This window comes from Henckelia pumila, chromosome 4 (assembly GCF_033568475.1).
Source record: "Henckelia pumila isolate YLH828 chromosome 4, ASM3356847v2, whole genome shotgun sequence".
Classification (NCBI taxonomy): Eukaryota; Viridiplantae; Streptophyta; class Magnoliopsida; order Lamiales; family Gesneriaceae; genus Henckelia; species Henckelia pumila.
In genome coordinates, this window is record NC_133123.1 from 4,631,767 (window position 1) to 4,651,971 (window position 20,205).

General features: G+C 36.7%; 3 protein-coding genes across 6 annotated transcripts; 1 reads left to right on the forward strand and 2 right to left on the reverse strand.

The window, feature by feature from the left end:
* Nucleotides 1-10,737: 10,737 nt before the first annotated feature.
* Nucleotides 10,738-13,297, reverse strand: LOC140865353 (uncharacterized). Its single transcript, XM_073269961.1, has 4 exons — nucleotides 13,050-13,297; nucleotides 12,574-12,795; nucleotides 11,652-11,764; nucleotides 10,738-11,244 (listed from the first exon to the last, which is right to left on the reverse strand). Exons 1-4 carry the CDS (start codon nucleotides 13,233-13,235, stop codon nucleotides 10,875-10,877), a joined length of 891 nt encoding a protein of 296 aa, XP_073126062.1. The 5' UTR covers nucleotides 13,236-13,297; the 3' UTR covers nucleotides 10,738-10,874.
* A 1,776-nt stretch (nucleotides 13,298-15,073) lies between these two features.
* On the forward strand, nucleotides 15,074-15,805 carry LOC140894535 (uncharacterized). The gene has a single exon (XM_073303061.1). It carries the CDS (start codon nucleotides 15,074-15,076, stop codon nucleotides 15,803-15,805), a length of 732 nt encoding a protein of 243 aa, XP_073159162.1.
* A 1,238-nt stretch (nucleotides 15,806-17,043) lies between these two features.
* Nucleotides 17,044-19,954, reverse strand: LOC140864386 (protein RICE SALT SENSITIVE 3-like). 4 transcript variants are annotated; one of them, XM_073268541.1, is made up of 8 exons: nucleotides 19,858-19,954; nucleotides 19,194-19,592; nucleotides 18,987-19,037; nucleotides 18,636-18,764; nucleotides 18,321-18,426; nucleotides 18,049-18,090; nucleotides 17,905-17,961; nucleotides 17,044-17,824 (listed from the first exon to the last, which is right to left on the reverse strand). In XM_073268541.1, exons 2-8 carry the CDS (start codon nucleotides 19,322-19,324, stop codon nucleotides 17,171-17,173), a joined length of 1,170 nt encoding a protein of 389 aa, XP_073124642.1. In that variant the 5' UTR covers nucleotides 19,325-19,592; nucleotides 19,858-19,954; the 3' UTR covers nucleotides 17,044-17,170. The 4 variants fall into 4 exon arrangements, with proteins under 4 accessions (XP_073124642.1, XP_073124643.1, XP_073124641.1 ...); XM_073268542.1 differs by having other exon boundaries at nucleotides 19,194-19,581; nucleotides 19,858-19,922; XM_073268540.1 differs by lacking the exon at nucleotides 19,858-19,954 and having other exon boundaries at nucleotides 19,194-19,744.
* Nucleotides 19,955-20,205: the final 251 nt, after the last annotated feature.

Sequence of the window (20,205 nt, forward strand, 5' to 3'; positions counted from 1 at the left end):
ATGAAGGGATCAGGCATGTGCTACCATTGCAAGGAACCGGGACACATTATGCTGCATTGTCCCAAGAAGAATGCTGCTGGACGAGTCTTTGTGATGCAGGCAGAGGAAGCAGCACCAGATACTTTGCGCATCACGGGTAATGTTATTTAAATGCATTGAATTTGTCGTATTTGGATTGCTCGATTCGGAACTACACGAGGAAACTTGTTCTTGCTTAGAGTTCGTTTCAATTTCGAGGACGAAATTCCATTTAAGGGGGAGAGAATTGTAACGCCCAGAAATTCGGCACGTAAATCCGCATGCATAACTAGGGGATTTAATAATTTTAAAATAAGGTGAAAATGTGTTAAATTAATTTTATATGTTATTATGTGAATTATATGATTTATTAGCATGTTTTAAATATTTGTTCGGCATTTAAATAGGTATGATTTGATTTATGAATTTATCTTAGAAAGTTTATTTTACGATCGCGTAGGCGGGACCGTGGACGGACGAAATATTACTTTTACACCCAAAATATTTTATGATATTTTTAGTAGCCTTAAAATATTATTTTATGATATAATTTGAAGAAAATTAAGGTATTTAGATATATATTTAATTATGTGCTAGTTTTTACCCAAAATAAGTCATTTTAATGACTTTTAATAACTTTTAAAAATCCCCTATTTTTATATTTCGGGATTTAAGTTAAATATCCGATTTAACTATTTTGTATTTAAGAGTCTAATTTTATTTTATTCAATAATTACTTAATATCTTAACCATGTGTTATTAAAAGATTTAACCTAATCCTACCCTTTAAAAAAAAAAAAAAAAACCACGCCAAAACTCACCTAGCCGCCTCCACATTCTTCCTTCTCATCTCCCACGTTTTTACAGCAGAATCACTAGCCTCCATATCCAATTCTTCAAGGTTTTTAAATTAGTTTGAAGATCCGTTCGTCCCGGCGAGCCCGATACGTGTCGATATCAACGTTTTGTTCAAATCTTCAACAAGGCACGTTTCGAATCCCTTATTGCCCACCGTTTAAATCATAGTACACTGATTTTTACATGAGTGATCCATTAATGCATGCGTTTTTCAGTTTCGAAGGATATTTTTATTGTTCATGCATGTTTCACGTTCCTTAGCAAGATGACTCAAGTTTGATGATATTTCTGTTCTTGGCTTGATCGAGTCTGCTGCCAATTGGTTCTTGAGTCTAGGAGGGTTCCTTAGGGTCAGTTTAGGAGGGTGGTCGGGTCTTGAACCAAGCTGGAACAAGGCTGGACGTGGGTTGTGTCTCAGGAGCAACCTGCGCCGATCGGTTGGAGGAGAAAGGGTCGGGCTCTTCATGCTGAGTTTTGGCTCGAGCCAGGCCTAGTACTAAGGTTGTGTCTGGGTTCGGGGTCCTAACTAGAGTCCGTAGGGTCTGTTTTGCGGGGTGGTTCGCTCATGGATAAGGCTCGAACCCAAGCTAGGCGCGTCCTTTCTTCGGATCGGCAGATTTCCCGCAGCGGCTTCGTTGTGGGTTGGAGCTTCGGTTGGTTCAGGCAGGGTCTTGGCGTGAGCCAAGCCTGGTCCTAAAGTTGCGCCTGGACCATGAGGTGGTCCCGGTGTTGGAGCTCCGGCCGGTGGTGGCCGGAGCCGGTCAGAAAACCCTTGGCTTGGGGGCTGCGCAGGCTGCGCGGCAAGTATGGATGAGAGGGGGTCGGCTGCTCCATGCAAGGCATGGGGATGGTCCAGGGCTGGTCTGTTGGAACCGGCAGGACCCTGGGGTGGTCCTGCCGGCGGCGCTCCGGCCAGGGGTGGCCGGAGCAGGGCAATAACAAGGAGGTAAAGGGCTGTTGTCGTGAGGGTTGGGTGAGGGAGAATGGGGAGATGTCGTACAGGGTGGGTTTTGGGTTTAGGCGGGTCGGGCCCGGGTTTTGGGTCCGGGTCGGGTCTAAAATGATGGGTCAAATAATTTTAGTTCGGGTCTAGATTTTTATTATTTGGGCTCGGGTGTTTTTATTTTAATTAAATGAGAGATTAATCTATAATTAATGGGTTTGGGTGTGATTAATTAATTAATTGGACTAGTTTAATGGGATTAAATAATTATGAAAGCGAGCCTATTAATTTGTCATGGACCGTGTGATCCATGAGAATTATTGGGCCAAGTGGAGTCGGGTTTAATAATTTTATCGGTCTACTTTATAATTAATGGTTAAATAATACTTTTATTAATTAAGTGTTAAGTTAATTAGTTAATGGGCTTAAAGTATATTTTAAGTGAGCCGTTAGTTTCTCTTGGGCTTGAGGGCCCAAGAAGCTTAATGGGCCAGGTCAGGTTGGGCTTTTGGGTTTTTGGGCCAGTCTAAGAATTTTTGAGTTTAAGTCTAGCGGTCAGCAGCTCGAACAAGTCCTTGGAAAAAATAAATGTCCGTAAATATATATTTAATTCATGCATGCATTTTTATTAGATATATAAGTATTATTTTTAAGAAAATAAATTAAATATATATTTACGGGCGAATTTTCATGAAAATAAAGAAGTATATGAGAATTTATATGTTCATGCATCATTAAGAATTTTTATGATAAGTTTAAATTGCATGTTAAGAAAAATATATTTTTATGGAAGTTGAAGTGAAGGTGGAAAGTGATGTGGTTGGAGGCCGGGATACCTGGGCCCGGTGACCTTCCTAATGATGTATAAGTATGATGAGCTTATGGATCCAGCTGAGAGGGCTGGTGAAGTGGCAGCACAGAGGTGGAAACCCCACCGCCGCGTACGTTGGTTTATAGATTGATCAATCGATTAGTATGATGTCACCGACATGGATACGACCTGTTGAGAACTAAGAAATGATGAAAAGTATTTAATGAGATTTATTAAATATGATGTTTATGTTTAGCATGACGATGAAGCATTATAATTATTTATTCATGTCTATATGCATATATTTTTAAGAGCATGCACGTATAATTATTATTCACGTATTTTATATGATGTGTGCTTGTGTGTGGTTTCATTTTGTTATATAAGGATAGAACGTGCTGAGCCTCTAGGCTCACTAGATTTAAATGGTGCAGGTGAGCAGAATATTAATGAAGTTAATGTGTTTCCGACTGGCGGCGAGGGCGTATGAGTATCCAGGCGGCTAGTACCCGTGACCATCGCTCAATTATGAATTTTATGTTGAAACTAGAACATTTATTTCCGCATATGTTTTATTATTAAATTTTTAGTATTTATTTCATAAGTTTGCATGGATTCTTGTCAAAGGAATATTATTTAGGACTTTTATTATGATAATCTTATGGATTATTATTTAGTAATTTATGTTAGGTATTTATTTGCATGCATGTACTTTCGTTATTATTTATGTTTAAAGGGTAAATTTATATTAAATTAAGTAAAGTTATTTTTAAGTATTATATATATATGTATGGGCATATATATATATATATATTCATATTCATTATTTTATTATCAAAGAGAGTTTTTAAAAAAAAAAAAAAAAAAAAGTCACTAGAAGTTCTAGGATGTTTCAAAAAATGCTTCATAATTTGGAAGAATATGGCTAACACTAGCTAGATAGTAGAGTCCGAATACGTTGTTTATGCTCCTACGAATCCAAAGAAAAAATATAGTGACTGAGCCACGAACAAGCATTAGATACACCTGGAAAATGCTTCACGTAAACTCTCCAAAACTCAAATCATATTCGAATGCAAAAATAAGAAAGGTTGAATGGTTAAATGAGAACTTACATTCAATAAGCATGATCATTGATCACCTTGCATTTATAGGTTTTTCAATGGCTTATTGGGCTTGAGCCCCAAGTTAAGCGGACATGGACCATCTCATGTTCTTATAATAACGAGCCTTGATAATTTATAGAAGAGATTGGACTCAAACAAAATTAATTGATTGGATATGGGCGGACGAAGGGAGAACCCATATTCAATACGAGGTTAGATTGAATTGATCGTGGATTCAAAACCAAATATTTTGCAGGCCCATTTTCGTTTACGACCCAAGTAATTTCTTCTTTTTAACTCAAAACCAACCTGGTCTGAAAGGTGAACTCACAGGACGGCCCATAAGTGTAACCGAGACGACTTGATCCATGCGTCGCACGCACCGAATCGTGTAGGGGTGGGCGTCGGGGTCGGATAATTTGGGTCGGATAGCAAATTTAGTTATCCGAACCAAATCCGAAAATATCGGTACCCGACAATCGGATAGTTTCGGGTACCCGAAATTAAACCTTATATGTTTGTTTAAAAAAATTTATTTTTGATTTAAAGACTCAAAATCCATCAAATATTATTATTTATTGGGTTGGGTTATCTGATTTAATGGTCATATTGGGCTGGACTTTGTGAAAATATCTAAACAATGGACTCAAAAGTCAAAACCACCAAATATTTAAAAAAAAGGTTGACCCGGGACCCCATTCCACATGAGTCAGATGCTCATTGGCTCATGTTGGAGTTAAATTGAGATATGTGCACGAGCGGTAGGGACCTGAGGGAGGGAGCAACATGGTCAATCCCAAGAACAAATCCCCACAATATTTCAGCAGGAAATATGCTCCACAAGAGGATCGAACCCGGAACGCTGAGAAATTTCTTCTCACGTCACCTCGGGCCTTACCAACTTGCCTATGCCCCTGTGGGCAAAACCCATCAAATATTATATATTCTAGCGACGGAAGCACATGCAGTTGTGTGTGTGATATAATATATGATTTTTTTATGATTTTTTTTATGAAATAATGTATTATTCAGTAGTTGAAAATTAATTATTGGTAATATAATATAATATTATTATGCTAATATAATCAAATTGATATTTGAGATATATACGTGAGAAATTAATCATAAAAACAAATATGATAAATATAGGTTGAAGAAGTTGGAGGGAAAAAGAAGTTGAGAAAAATGCAGACAAAAAATGGTAGAATTGGAAGATGATTTCTGATGTGTCATGACACACAAAAAAACAGTTACTATAAGGCACTCAACATTTATGAGAAAAATTCCGGTTCAGCCCTAAATATTTGAACACATTCCCGGTTCAGTCCTAAATGTTTGGACGTTCCCGGTTTGGTCCTAAATGTTTCCTAAAATTTTCCGGTTCAGTCCTAAATGTTTATACGTTCCCGTTTTGATCCTAAATATTTTCTAAAAGTTCCCGGTTCAGTTCTAAATATTTTTACATTGCTGATTTTGTGCCAAATATTTCTCAAAATTTCTCGGTTTTATCCTTCCATCTACTCGTGTGTTAAAACTAACACCACAACTTACACCACAAAGTGTTATATCATTTATGATTGAATTTTATATTATTTATTATATATTTAACATTAAACAATTTGTAAATAAAACACAAATTTATTAGAGTTTTTATCCAAATTCAAATCAATTTTACACAATGTTCAAAATGAAAATATTAAATTCATGATGCTACAAAATAAAAACTTAAATAAAATAAACGAAACTTGAGGAATTAAAATTTAATGATGTTATTTCACATTTCTATTAATTTTGTTATATGAGAATTCATGATGCTTGCACATTTAAGAAAAAATTTGGAGGTTGGAAAAAGATATATATTTTTTTAAAACTCTTTTTATAATTTAAATAATTAGTATTTGAGAAATATTTACTATTAAATAAAACTTAATTTCATATCACTACTTTAACGGTGGTCAAATAATTCATTATATTTTCTCAATTGTTAACCATAAGTATTCTTCTCTTGAAAAATTTATTGAAAATTTTAAATATTTTGTGAAATAAGTAATACTAGCTATTTGCTAAAACATTTGTTTATTTGTTTGTGATTGATAATGTTTTTAACTATAAGATTGCACGGTTCAATTATTTTTTTATTCTATAATTTTATTTTGCATAATTTATATTATATTTTCATTTGGAAGAAATTATTGTTCATTTATTATTATTATTATTATTATTATTATTATTATTACCTTCTATTTTATTTAACTTTTTCTTTTGTTTGTAAGTTTTTTTATCACGCTTTGTTTGTAGATGGAAGGACCAAACCGAAAAATTTTGAAAAATATTTAAGAAGAAATCTGGAACGTAAAACATTTAGGACTGGACTGGAAACTTTTTAAAACATTTGGGACCAAACCGGAAACATAAAAACATTTAGAATTGAACCGGAAATTTTTGGAAAACATTTGGGACCAAACCGGAAACGTTCAAACATTTAGGACTGAACCGGGAATGTGTTCAAACATTTAGGACGGGACCGGGATTTTTTCCCCAACATTTATATAATAGTTTAGAATTATATATATATATATAGAGTTTCTTTCAAGTGCCCACCTATCATGCCCACCAATGATGTGGCACTATTCTATTGGACCTACAATTTATCACATCTTTATCACATCCAATAGAATAGTGCCACATCATTGGTGGGCATGGTAGGTGGGCATTTGAAAAAAACTATATATATATATATATATATATATATATATATATATATTAAACCAAAAAAAATTGGGTACCTGATATCCGATCGGGTACCAGAAAAATACCTGACATCAACCCAAGTTTCAATAATTCGGGTTTGGGTTCTACTCGAACCCAAAATTTGTAAAACTAACCGATCCGATCCGATCGGATATCCGCTACCCGACCCTTAAACGCCCACCCTTGCGCAGTTACGCACGAGCTGATCCAAAATCAACCTGATCTTATTAAGAACTATGAAGTTGTGGCTTGTATAAATTTTTTATTAAATTTAATTTAAATTAAAATAAAATGATATCATAATTGTAAAAATGCAGTTCAAATTGAGAACTTGACCCCAAAAGAAAAAGTGGTCATGTGACTCATGTCATGACCTAATTGTCGGTCTAATGGTCTCATCCTTAATATAGTAGATAGATAATTAATTATCAAGCTCATAAATAATTTTAAGAACCGGAGCTTGTTAAGAATCATCTGGATCCTATCTTGTGATTATATATGAAACGGACCTTTGATTTTGAGTGGATTTAAAGCTTGAACTCCTCTGTATAAGCAGGAGCTTATTATTTTCTAGTTGAATTGAAACGAAATACTCATAATTTCTCAACTCTTTTTTGAGGTTTTGTCGATCTAATGGCTTGGCTTCTTCACTTACCAGAATTGAACTTCTCTCCCACTTCGTGTAACACAAATAAAGTAGCGTTTGCAAACTCTAAAAATAAATGATTATGGAGATTTTCTTCACAAATTAATGAAGAGAATCTTCATAATCACTTATTTTTTGAGGTTGCAAACACTAGCTAAATGTGAGTACATTGATCAATAATCTTGATTATCCGGCGAATAATTATGTATGTAATTGATAATCGTGTTTAAGTACATGACCAAATGTAGTCCAGAGTTTCATTCCAATTTGGTGGAGCCTTTGAAATTTGTACTATATCTGGGATTCATGTGAATCGTGTAATGCAGTGCAGTGATCTTTGGCTCAATTTAAGTGCAGAGTCTGGATATATGGCCATGTTTGATTATTTGTATCACAATTAGCATAATCATGCAGTGATGTAACCAAATACCTAATACTAGATATAATTAATTTCAAGAAAACATAAATCAAAACACCCCTGCACACGTTTTTCTTCTTTGTATAGGCAAACAATGTAATGGGTTTTTTCGGCCGATAAAGGGTCATATAAATCGATTCTTCTTCTCTGCGTGGGCCTACACTGTCGAGAATCTGATTTGAGTAAAGCAGATTCATATTTTTCTTTAAAAAAAGAGAAAAAGATAAAAAAAAAATGCAGTCAATTTCATTCCCCATGTTATCCTCGAGTGATCTGATGATGGGCCTGTTCACCTTTAAAAATGAATAAATATTTGCAAGAACAAGATATGTTTTCAAGATTCTAACCAGAACAGTGAAGAAAAGGTGGGGATTCCTTGAATCATATTAATTATGCCACAAACATTACAGTTCTTAAAACCAAGAATTGATCCAAAACATACAATCAAGTACATTTAGTGACACGAGCAAAACAAACCCACATATTGTAGTGAAGATCTTTCAGATTTGAGTTCATAATTCTGTACTAAACTGCCATCATATTGAAATAGAAACAGAGAACATAAAAGGGATGATAAAAATAATATTACTTTATTGTAAATTCCATGAGCAGAGAATTTATATTCATCACTCTGCCTTGGCTTCTTCTTTCTTCTCCTTTGGCTTGTTGCTTTTCTTGGGCTTCATGAAGCAGAAACAAGAACAACAAGGACACTGGAACAAGAACTTCATCCCTTTCTGCCTGCCTGCCCCTCTCTGTGCATCAACAATTTCTGACAGCAAATTGCAAGAAAAAGATCGCACCTTTGCCTTGCCCTTTTATTTTCTTCGCTGTCTACTTTTTTTTTATTATGATTTATAAGAGAAAAAAGAAATTAATGTCATGAGTACATGCAAAAGAGATAAATATATATTATAATAATATATCTTTTCCATCATTGGATTCCGAAAAAATCACTTTCAAATACCAACTCTACCAAGCAAATGGGGTGGTCGAATGGCCAATCAGATATTAATATTGGAACTTTATTATTTTCGTAGATTTTAGTATAGGCATTATTCTGTTCTTGAGTAGGTTGTATGTATCTTCGACTGGGGTCATCATGGAAAAATGCCTTGATTTTATTTGTCTTTTGAGTTTTTATGATTTCTGTGCTGGCAGCCACTAATGAAGGATTGAATTGTCAATAGGGCTGTCCAAATTAAATGTTTTCTTTTTGCCTTTTCGGCAAAAAAAATTGTTATCGATTAGGTCTTAAATTTGAAATTTTTGTGTCAAATGAAACGGTTTTTTTATTTTCATGTTTTTAAAACATTATTTTGAAATGTTTGATATATATATATTTAGCTAGTAGCACGTTTCTTTCAAGAAGTGCGTCATCGTTTTAAAGATGCAATAAAATCTAAGCAATTTCTATCGAGGGTAGCATTCAAATCTTAGCAATTACTGGACACTAGCAAGTATATACTCGAGCACTTTTGAAACTCTAATGATGAACAATTTACACTTTCCATGTCCTCACAACCGGCGTTCACGAAAGCATAAACGCTCTTTCTTAAGATATGCTTTCTAGATGCTATTTCCCCGCTTAACAGACCTTCGAACGAAGAAAAGAAAGGTGGATACCAAGCGAGTTAACTCGCCCTATCTCTTCAATCCCGCTCTGATTGAAAGAATCAAATTTTGATCCATAAAAAGGTAGAACTACCGCTGATGAACGGTGCGAAAGTATTACAAGTTTTTTCGGTGCGCTTCTTTACTTTAGAAGATCCCGAGTGGACTAGTCTTCTCGAAGGTCTTTCGCTGAACCCTCTTCGAAAGCGGTACCGGCGGAGCCTCGGGGGGAGTAACCGTTAAGAGAAATTACACAGTATCTTGATCCTCTATCCCCGACCATTCTATTAACCTAGTATCATTCTTCATCTCCGTGGTGTGGTCATTGACCTCAATGCTAATGGTTATCCCCACCCAAGGTCGAAAAAGACGCTCTTGATTAGCATCTACTTAAGTCAGGTGCCGACGACGGAAGCTCGGGACGGAGCCGTATGAGGCGTGCAAGCCATCAGATTAAGGTTTCTCTCCGCTTTTACGCCGCATCCGATATCTTTGTTACGACAGTGTAAGGGGGAATGGATACCAGAAAGAGAACGAACGTCATTCTACACCCGAAAAACTCCAGGGACGTTCAGGGTCGGGTCGATGCCTCATCCTATCCTTCCACATCCTCAACTTAGCCACGCCCAAGAGTAAAAGCAGGAGTGCGCTCCCCATTCCAAAGGACGCGCCCAATTAGTTCTCAGGGTGAAAAAACTTCGCTCGAACCTACGGTTAGTGAGAAGGGTATTATAGGTCTCTAAACTCACCGACCTCTAAGCTGTGGGGCGCTCGCTCGTCATGCCTGTACATTAGAATACGGACATGGCGAGGAATTATACGAGGGTACCCCTTTCGGGTTCCTAATAAATAGAGTGCTTAATGAACAAAAGAAGGGATTGTTCGAAAGCCTTAGCTGTGGATGCTCAAAAAAGAACGAATAGAAGAAGGACTTAGTCTAAAAAATACCCCTTTCGGTAGGCTCTGCCTCATCATAGTCGGACCTAGGCAGGAAGCTACCGTTTCTAGAATGCAAGCAAGCCGCTTTGGGTTGTGGGGCTTACTTCCTAGCCCCAGTGGGAGTAGTGACTAGCGTTATACCCCCAAAGAGGCAGACATCTAGCTAACAGAGGACATTGTGTTACTCTAATAATTTTCTTAAAATGCATCGAAAAATAAAAATGGTGCGTTTTCACGTCATAAAAAATAAATAAATAAAAATGACATCAACTATACATAGCATGAAAAGGTGGAGTCCAAATAGAATTATGTGGACGGCATTCATTAGTATATAGTGAACTGATTGATGCTTCTAATTCAGTTGATAAAAAATACAGTGACCTCCCAAATAATCAAATTAATAAAACGTAATTACTCAATCAATATAACAATTCAAGTGAAAATGTGGGATACATCAACTTGAAAATATAAGGAATTATATGTTCTACAGGGGTCACGGGTCCCGGTTCGACACAAAATTTGCCAAACGATTTGACTGAAAACGATTTTGATGGCCATATAGGGTCACTAACGTGCTAATGTTCCATATCAAGAACCAATAATCGAAAGATAACGAAGATTACACCTAAACGCTGAAAAATGTTGATGATATTATTGGTGTGGCTTCATGATGATACCAAAACCTTGTTCCACCAGCTATGTTACTTTTATTGCATTTGTGAAAGAACATATGCTCAAAATATACAACAGGTTTTTAAGCTGCTAGGAGTTCAAAGTCGAGCTGAGGGCTTTGTTTCCTCGAGGGTGTTACCATATTTATACACACCAATGCCCCTTTTTCTCCCTAGGTGACCAGCATCGACATACTGCACAAGGAGAGGGCATGGGACGTACTTACTATCACCAAGCCCGGAATGGAGGACTTTCATTATTGACAAGCAAACATCAAGTCCAATGTGATCAGCGAGTTCGAGAGGTCCCATCGGATGGTTTGTTCCCAGCTTCATTCCTGCATCTATGTCTTCTTTCGATGCCACTCCAGTGTATAGAGCATGAAACGCTTCGTTGATCATTGGCATTAAAATTCGATTAACCACGAAACCAGAGAAATCTTGAGAACAAATAACCGTCTTACCGAACCTGCAAAATACAGGATTCTTAAGAATTTGAGGGAATGTAAAGATAGATGGAGCTCTAAAAGGTTTGATGGATGGGTAAAAGGTAGCGTAAGGAGGTATCTTATAATCCTCATAAGTAATAACAGCTTATTCATGCCAAGACTAGAATTGTGAAGGAATTCTGAGACAAGACAACAAATGGCATGGCACAAAACATCGCATTTAGACTCTAAAACCCCCTTGATAAGTCGAAATCAATTGATGTTCACTCTAATTGCTAAAGCCAGATGGGTTTCATCAGAACTCCCTACGTTCAGTCGTAACTCGTAAGATATTGTATCTGCACCTTAATGTCTATGGAGTGATAAACATGAAGGAGTGATGAAAGTTGTATAATACAAGCAACAATCAAGTATTTATTTTGGTCACCTCTCCGCCAAGACTTTCGTGGTATTAAAAGTCTTATCTGACGTGTTGGCTCCTCTTATAATCTCAACCAATTTCATAACCGGCGGTGGATTCATGAAATGCATTCCTATCACCTGTAGTTTTTAAAAAAACAAGTGACTTCAGGGGTACTTGCATACAGTATGCCAAAGTTAAAAGGTAAATTTTGGAAAGTATAATTCCAAAGCATCGTTAGAATTACGAATTGCAAAGGGTTGCATGAATATCAAGTTCATGAATTGTAAAGCATTGCAGATAGTCACCAAACATACATACCTAAAGAATTCTAAAACCTTTAAGAAAGTGTTGGAAAACACGACAAAGCATCATTTGGAAGTTACAATGTGATTAGCAGAAAGATTAAGTACACTTTCCATTGGAGTCGAAACAAGCACATGCTTTTCATTTTGGAGTCAGCATGGACAATTGACCGAGCATGAGAACACAGGTCAGTCCTAAATTTTAAGACAGACAGCTAACACCATCTTTCACTTAGCTCTGAAATTCTTGCATGTTGTAATTGATCATCCTGATCGATTTCACGTCAGCGTAGGATTTCAAAATTTATTGTTGCCAGAAATCGATTCAATTGTCACGACATCTTCATCAAGGTAAATTAACAGCAAAACCAGATGCAGCAAGATTCTATCTTTGGTTGAGAATCTAAAAAATCTGTCATCCAAGCAAATCAGTCCATTTTTTTCACCAAGTATGCATACGGACTCATTTTACAATGTCTACCATTTATAGCAATCACTTCAACCAAATTTAGCAAATTAGTTTATTTGAAAAAATATCTGCAGTTGCCAAGAATGATACAACTTATATGGTGAAATCCGCCAACTTCAAGCGCATCATAAAGTATTCGTTAAAGCATGCATCAATGTCAAGTACAGCATGAAACCTGGCTGGGGCGGTTGGTTGCAGATCCTAGACGGGTAATAGAAATAGAGCTAGTGTTAGACGCCAAGATTGCAGAACTTTTAACGATCTTATCCAATTTAGCGAACAAATTCTTCTTAACCTCCTCAGACTCCACAATGGCCTCAATCACGATATCTACAGAACAGAAATCCTCCAAAGTTGAAGCACACCTCAAATTTCTTATAGCTTCGGCACCTTTTTCCTATTAGAAATTAGAGTTACAGCCTCAAAAAACCACATACAATCCGCAGAAGTCAGAAATGATCAAAATTATATTGAACAAACAAGGCACTCTCCACAACTAAATCCGACACAAATGTTGCAAAGAACCAATGCAACCATGAAATTCCCAAACAACCATGTTCCAATATTTGTAATGGGAAACAAAAATTGTACAACAGATAATAACCAACAACCCATGTTTCAGAAATCTCGGGCTTAAGAATAAAAGGGGACCTCAGTGAGGTTCCTTTTGGAGACGAGGCGTTGGATCCTGGAAGAGATTGATTGGTGCGATCTGGCGAGAACGCCGGCGTCGGAATCGTGAAGCCATACTTCAAGGCCGTGCACGGCGGCCACTTGGGCTATTCCGGAGCCCATTTGGCCGCCTCCCACCACCCCAACGCTCCGCAAATCCGCCATGGTGCAAACCACTAGACAAATCCACCACGGTCAATCCGGTTAGAACCTAGGAGTGATCGAAATGGTCAGAACTCAGTGTAGCCCGTTGACTGGGCCCGGGATTTAGAGTAAACTCGTTGGGCCGATTTAAATACTATTAAAATATTATGGGCTGAAACTTTTAGTAGGTCCAGGATAATTGGTCCGGAAATGGTCCAATCCAATTGCATCACAAGGTTAATTCGATTCACACAGTTTTTGTATATAAATTATTATCTCAAATTTTTTTATATAAAAAACACACATATTTTGAAGAAAAAAACAAACAAACAAACACACACATATTTCAAGTTCATTAAAATATTTCCACCTCGAAGAAAATAACTATCGCTACACATCGACACTTGATCTGCCATTGCAATACTCGTTCTAAAAGTCATAAAAATGTTGTTTTATATTAATGATTTACGCATAATAAATGATATAGTGGAGCTCGAAAGTAGCCTAGGAACGTGATATATAATGGATCACTTGAAATAAATGAATAGATGATAGTGGTGGAAATTAAAGGAAAAGAGAGCAAATGGACCCAAAGGGAACCCCTCGAGGGGAGACAAGAGGAGTCGAAATGTTTGGTTGGGGATTAACAAAAAAGGCATGCGATCCAATTCTTAACTAAAAGAACTCTTACCACTCTGGCTCTAACTAAAATACGCCTACAATCCATCATCACTTGCTCCTAGTTTACTCTTAGGTCGACATATCTAATATCTTCGATACACCATTTATAAGAAATTGTTTTGAATAATGCCGATAAACCCAAAATTCAAAAGCAAAAAGTGTGACTTAGCACCTTTAACAAATAATTATATCATATATGTGTATGCCTTGAGGTTTGATCTTTTAAACATTTATCGTGGGCATCTTTGTAAGTACAAGCTAATGTGGCGTCTTGTACATCTAATGAGTGAATATAACATCAATCGATGTTCACGTAGATGTTCAGTGGGTGTTTGTCATAGACATCTATGTGAATATCAATGAGATAACGTCTTGTCATTTGATAGGAGGATGTCACCTCAATTGATGTTAACCATATCAAAACTAAGCTAATGACTGTGTAAATATATATATATATATATATATATATATATATATATATATATATATATATATATAAATAATAGTTTGTGTGGCTTTTCTTTTTGCCCCTAAAACAAGGACAACCCTTCTTTCTTAAGAATGTCTATCACAATATTTTAATCTTCTTCAGCAGTTCGCTATTCAATCCTCTATTTCGTTTATATTATTATTATTATAAATATATTTATATATATATAAACTAAAAAAGGTTTTGATTTTTCATACTAAGCTCAAAGTTTTCTATTGTTGGTCGAAACCGAAATCTTTAATGTTTCCTATTATTTCGACACTGTTTTTTTCCCTAATTGAAATCGGTGAGATTGCGCATAATTTCAGTACAATCAACAGCTAATTATACTATTTTATTATGATTGAATAAAAGCAAAGATTTGAAAACTTATATGATCTGGTATTAAAGACCTATTAAAAATTATGAACCGCACGCTCCGTGTATCATCTCAGATCACGTTATTAATTACACTTTACCCAAAAAAAATATTATATTTCACAAAATTAAATTACACATACCCCCCATTATTTGCACCACTGCACCAAAGCTTAGCATTCTTGGGGTCCCTTTGAAGCAAAAAGAGCCAACCCCCCTCAATACTTTTATATATAACATTTCATCAACTTTATAGCCAAAGGTTCATATAAAATCACAACCGGTACCCTCGTTTTTTCACACCCCAAAATCATCAAAAAACACCACTTCCATGGAGAATATTCGCCGGAGAAATTACGCGATCTCACCGGACGACAAGTTCTCGTTCCCGGTCATGATTCCGGGCCAGCAAAACATTTCCGATCAGTTCGAATTCGGCTGCGTGACGTCGCCTGTCTCGCCGAATTCTCCCGCCGATCATCTGTTCTCGAACGGGAGACTTCTGCCCCATGTTTTTCCAATCCAAACGTCGGCGAATAATCACAATATTCACGGCTACTCGTCGTACTCGAGATCCACGAGCCGAACAAGCAGCACCGGAAGCAAGGATTCCTTGATGTCATCACGCAGCAACAGCACCAACAGCAGGAGCAGTAACTGCAGCAGCGCAAGAACCAGCACCAGCACCGATCAGTACTACTACTCCAATCCCGAGCTGAGAAAAGCGGCGGCGAAAAAGGAAATTAGGCATCATCATGTGATCAGGCCGCCTGTTTTGAATGCTCACGAGTGTCAATTACATGGATCTTCCCAGAAATGGCAATTCATCGCGGCGGCCCCGGTGTTGAAGCACCAGGGATCCAGGTCGAGAAAAGCTGATCATGTCCTGGAACCAAAGGGATCCCGGAAATCGAAAAGGATCGACGAGGATCACGGCGCGGGGGTGAAGCCGTGGTTTGGCAAAAGGGTCTTGAAATCGTTTGTTTCTGCATGTAAAGAATGCCATGCAATCAAGACATCAACTCGAATCGAGGATGGTTTGCCAAGAAATTTGGAGGTGTAACTAAATTAAGGTAGTGTTTGGGAGAGCTTCTAAAAAGCATTTTTTAACTTTTCGTTAACAAAATTCACAAAATTTCAAATTTTTGTTAACGAAAAAGTTGATAAGTGATTCCAAAAAGCTCTCCAAAACAGTACCTAAATATTCTTTTTCTTTGTATTATGAGACATGCAATGCGATCTTTCTTTTGATTTTCTAGCACCAATTTCTTCTCTTTTTTTCCAAAACAAAAAACAGACATGATCATAATAATATATTTTTACCCTTTTTTTTCAGAAGCAATTTTTCCCATATCACATAAACGTTCATATCGTTGATTCGTTGTGTAATTGTTTTCAAATAAATTACTTGTTATCATTTCCTAAAAATACTCATTAATGAAATGATATGGTCCAAGATATTACGCTTTCAAAATTTAAAAATAATATCAATCCGACCATTTGTCATGATTTCATATCTACCACAAGTACTGTTTCATTCTACGAAAATTTCAACCAAATATACATTTATTTCACCAAATTTATATCATATATCTCATCAAATTTCAAGCACCAATCCATCATGAGTTTCACAAGTGTCTATTTCTAGTAAAAATTAAATAAATTTTAAAAAGACACGTATAATCGATCCGGCAAAATGTACAGCATTGACAGTATCCCCACAGGATTTTAGGAAATAAAGAGCCAAAATTTTCCTTAAATTCAAGTCAAAGAAGAATCGGCCCTCATAAAACATTCCAAAAGTAAATCCCGATCGATGCCCTATTTTGAGGAATGGCAAATCTTGGTGGCAGCCCCACTAAAATGTAATTAAGAAAGACACGCTAGCCAGTGGACACAAAACAATTTTATCATCTGCTTAATAATTTCGATGATTTCGAGTTCTAACATTAATTTTTTAAAAGAAAACATTAATTTTTAAATAGAAAACATTAATTTTAACAAATTATTCGAGCAATGTGTACGAAAAGGATTGATCGGACACAAGAAAGTCAAGAACATGAGGCAACATATATAGAGGGAAAAGTAAAATAGTTAGGATTTTTTCAGATAAAAGGGACGATCGGCTCTGCTATGATTTTTAGTGGGTTACGTTGTTGATGAATGATAGTTTTTTTTTTTTCCTTTTTTTTGAGAAAGATGAATTATAATTGGTCAAACAAGAAACTTTGAATTCCTTTTATTCTCATTTTAATGTTATCGATCCCTTTTTTCGTCGAGATTAATTTTCATCGGCAATATGAATTCCATAGAGCAAATATTGCTAAGTAAATTGGAGAGAACAAATAAGAACAAAGCTATAAAAAGTACTAATACAAATAAAGCAAGCATCAAACTACGCCACAATCCATGTTCTTCTTCATAGTACTTACTCCAAGAAAGTTTCCATAACATCAGAGAACATCCCTGATTCATGCCTATACTCCCCGGTATCGTGTCCATGGTGATCGAGAGAAGTCGAAGCCGAAGACGAGGCTGACATTCTTGCAGGCAAAGTGAAGCTCCTTTTGAACTTGCCCTCCATCTTAGGATGTCCATCCAAGCTCAAGAATTCACTAGCATTCCCAGAATCATTGTTATGCAAACTCAGATGATCAGAATTTGGATCGAATAAGAGCTTGGCTTCATCGCTTCTTCCAGTAAGCGCGTTGAAGAAGCTCAAGCCATTAGGCCACTTGAGGTCATTTTCGTGATCTCCAATCATATCTCCCATCCGGGCATCAGATGAATGAGGGTTCAAGAACACATGTGCTTCGTTTTTCGACGGTGGAATACCGAGCCTGGCTGAGTTTTGGAAACTTGGAGATGCCAGTAGTGGCGGTATTGTTGTTCTTGGCCCCCAGTTGAACAAGGGAGGTGGCGGTCCAACCGGTAAGGATGGTTGTTTGATTAGAGGAACTATGGATGACGATGAGGCGTTACGGGTCGACGAAAATAGCTGGGATAGATAAAATCCGGACTGGTACCCCAAGGATTCAAAGGTGTGCCTCATTCTTAGCACAAAATGAAGGTCTTCTGGTATCTGAATGGGATCGATCAAATGTTCATACACATTTATGTAGTTGAATAAAATTCATAACATTACACAATTACAAAACTCACTATCTTGCAAGAACCAAGCTGCAATAGGCCATGTCCAGCTTGAATAACAGCTATGGTCTGCAAAAACATCAAAGTTTCCTCAACAATGAACAAGAACAAAGAAATCAACAGTGAAATGAATATCTGTGAACTGCAGAATCTGACCTCAATCCCTGACTCAAACTGATCTGTCCATTCAGGAGGCAACTGCATTTAATACAAAAGGTGGGAAATTCATTCATCAATCGATCGACCAATCATGTAAATTCAGTAATTTTACCATTCCAATAATTGGGGCGGTGAAATTTCGTTTTCCTACGGTCAAAATACTGCCAAGAATTGGTACAAAAGCTTTTATTACTGGAAAAGTGGATCTCCAAAACTAACAAGTCTGCAACTTATTGAAAAGAATCAAATCTTGTCGTGTAAAAACATACAGCATCAAATGAACTCTGCCAGTAGTTGGAGATATTTGGTTCACACTCTGTTGGCTCCTTGAAAACCCATTTATGACACTTATCAGAAGCTACTTTCCCCATCAACCTGCAACCCAATTTTCCCCTGATCATATTATGCTCCGTAAAGAAAAAAAACACACATAAAATATCAAAAAATAATAATTTTTTTTTTTGTAAAAATGTGCACTTTGTGCCTAATCAGAACTCCACTCATTTGGGTTCAAAATTTAAGAGTGTGAGGCTGAAAAGAATCCCATCCTAACTCTAAAACAAATGCACCTACCAAGTACCCACCCTTCTCCATAATTATATAATTGAATGGACATTTTGCTGAAGGATTTCCTGACAGGATCCTCCACATCCATTTCATCCAAACAGTCTGCAATTCTGCCTCTGCAGAAGCCATCTTCCCACATCAACATCCTGCACAAAGAAACAAAAAAGAAATATCAAAACAGACAAGAAAATGAACTTGAAGACCCCTCAAATACACACCACAAGTTATTCGAATATCAGCAAGAAAGAAAATCCCCACACAAAATCTCTTTTCTATCCAAGCTCCCCTGTTTCATTTGAGTTCGAGTGATGAAATTAAATCAAGCAATTAAGCTCATTAATCATGGAAACCCATGAGCATGTACTCACAAGCTACCGCTATCGTCTCCCACTTTGCAACCATTGCCACCTCTGACTCTCCTGCAAGAAACCCACTTGAGATTCAGCATAAAAAATCAAGAAATTGGGGGATTACTTCAAAATTTTCATCAATAAACAAGAAAAACAAACAGTTTACGTAACAAAAAAAATAAAATGAAGGTTCTAACAACAGAGAGTGAGACAAGAAACAAATACGGGCGAGGGCGAATAGTCCAGAAAACAGAGTACGTCCAGTCTGAGTTGAGGCAGACGCTTCTGAGGGCCTCGTGAAGGGCCATCATCCCCACCGCGTCTTTGCTCCTGTCTGTTGCTCCCGAGCCCACCATTCTTGCTTTTCTAACTTTTTTCCCCCTTCTTCCAAGTTTTCAAGATTTACAACCAAGAAACTACAAGCACAAAATCCTCCGGTTTTATCTCTCTTTGCACTCAGTTCAACGAGCGAATGCTGGTCAATTATCAGCCGAAAAGGGGGGAAGAAATAGCAGTGAATTGACAATCTATCGATTCATATCCTCCCCTCGGTCTCTCTGTCTCTCTCCCTTTGTTCCTACTCCCTGCTTTTCTCTGTTCTCTCCACCTTTTACTGCATTATCGCTAAGTAACCAAATGATGTTACGAAAAAGAGTCAGTACAATTATATGTGTCACGCAATGCGAGTGCGTGTGTGCGTACGACTGCGAATTGTATGGGGATTTCGAGGTTCTTGTCTACGCTTTCTCTGAATAATTTACATTAAAAAATAAACATAATTAAGAAGTAGCATCTTACTCGAGAGCTAATTAATTCAGAAACATTTGAAATAAATAAAAGATTTGCAGAGTGGAATAATTTAACTCACGCATTCGTATACTTTGCTTACACTTTGGTGTTTGGATGAAAGGTGTGTGTAAACTTTCCAACTTGCCAGAGCAGTGGGGACAAGGCTCTTATCCCCTCCTTCCCATTCACATCCAAAGTAAATTAAGTAATCTAATCTAGTAGTAGTTCCAACAGCATATAAATACGAGCACGTCTTATGTATTTATAAATACGAGCACGTCTTATGTATTTATATTCATGTGATATATCGATTCGATCTTTATTTATAATAAAGAATAACTTTTTTTTTTATGGATCAGTTGAATAAAATATTCATCTAACAAAATTGATCGATAGCATTGATAAAAGTTTTGTGGATAGATATGGTCATTTGAAATTATGGGTTTTT

Excerpts from the sequence above, each read along its gene's own strand:
- LOC140865353 (XM_073269961.1), bottom strand. The coding sequence starts at position 13,235 with ATGGCGGATTTGCGGAGCGTTGGGGTGGTGGGAGGCGGCCAAATGGGC. Across the intron at positions 11,765-12,573 it reads CAACCAACCGCCCCAGCCAG|GTGATAGGAATGCATTTCAT; the intron begins GTTTCATGCTGT and ends TAAAAACTACAG. Across the intron at positions 11,245-11,651 it reads ACGAAAGTCTTGGCGGAGAG|GTTCGGTAAGACGGTTATTT; the intron begins GTGACCAAAATA and ends TGTATTTTGCAG.
- LOC140894535 (XM_073303061.1), top strand. The coding sequence starts at position 15,074 with ATGGAGAATATTCGCCGGAGAAATTACGCGATCTCACCGGACGACAAG.
- LOC140864386 (XM_073268541.1), bottom strand. The coding sequence starts at position 19,324 with ATGGTGGGCTCGGGAGCAACAGACAGGAGCAAAGACGCGGTGGGGATG. Across the intron at positions 19,038-19,193 it reads TGGACTATTCGCCCTCGCCC|GAGAGTCAGAGGTGGCAATG; the intron begins GTATTTGTTTCT and ends GGTTTCTTGCAG. Across the intron at positions 17,825-17,904 it reads AGCTTGGTTCTTGCAAGATA|ATACCAGAAGACCTTCATTT; the intron begins GTGAGTTTTGTA and ends GATCCCATTCAG.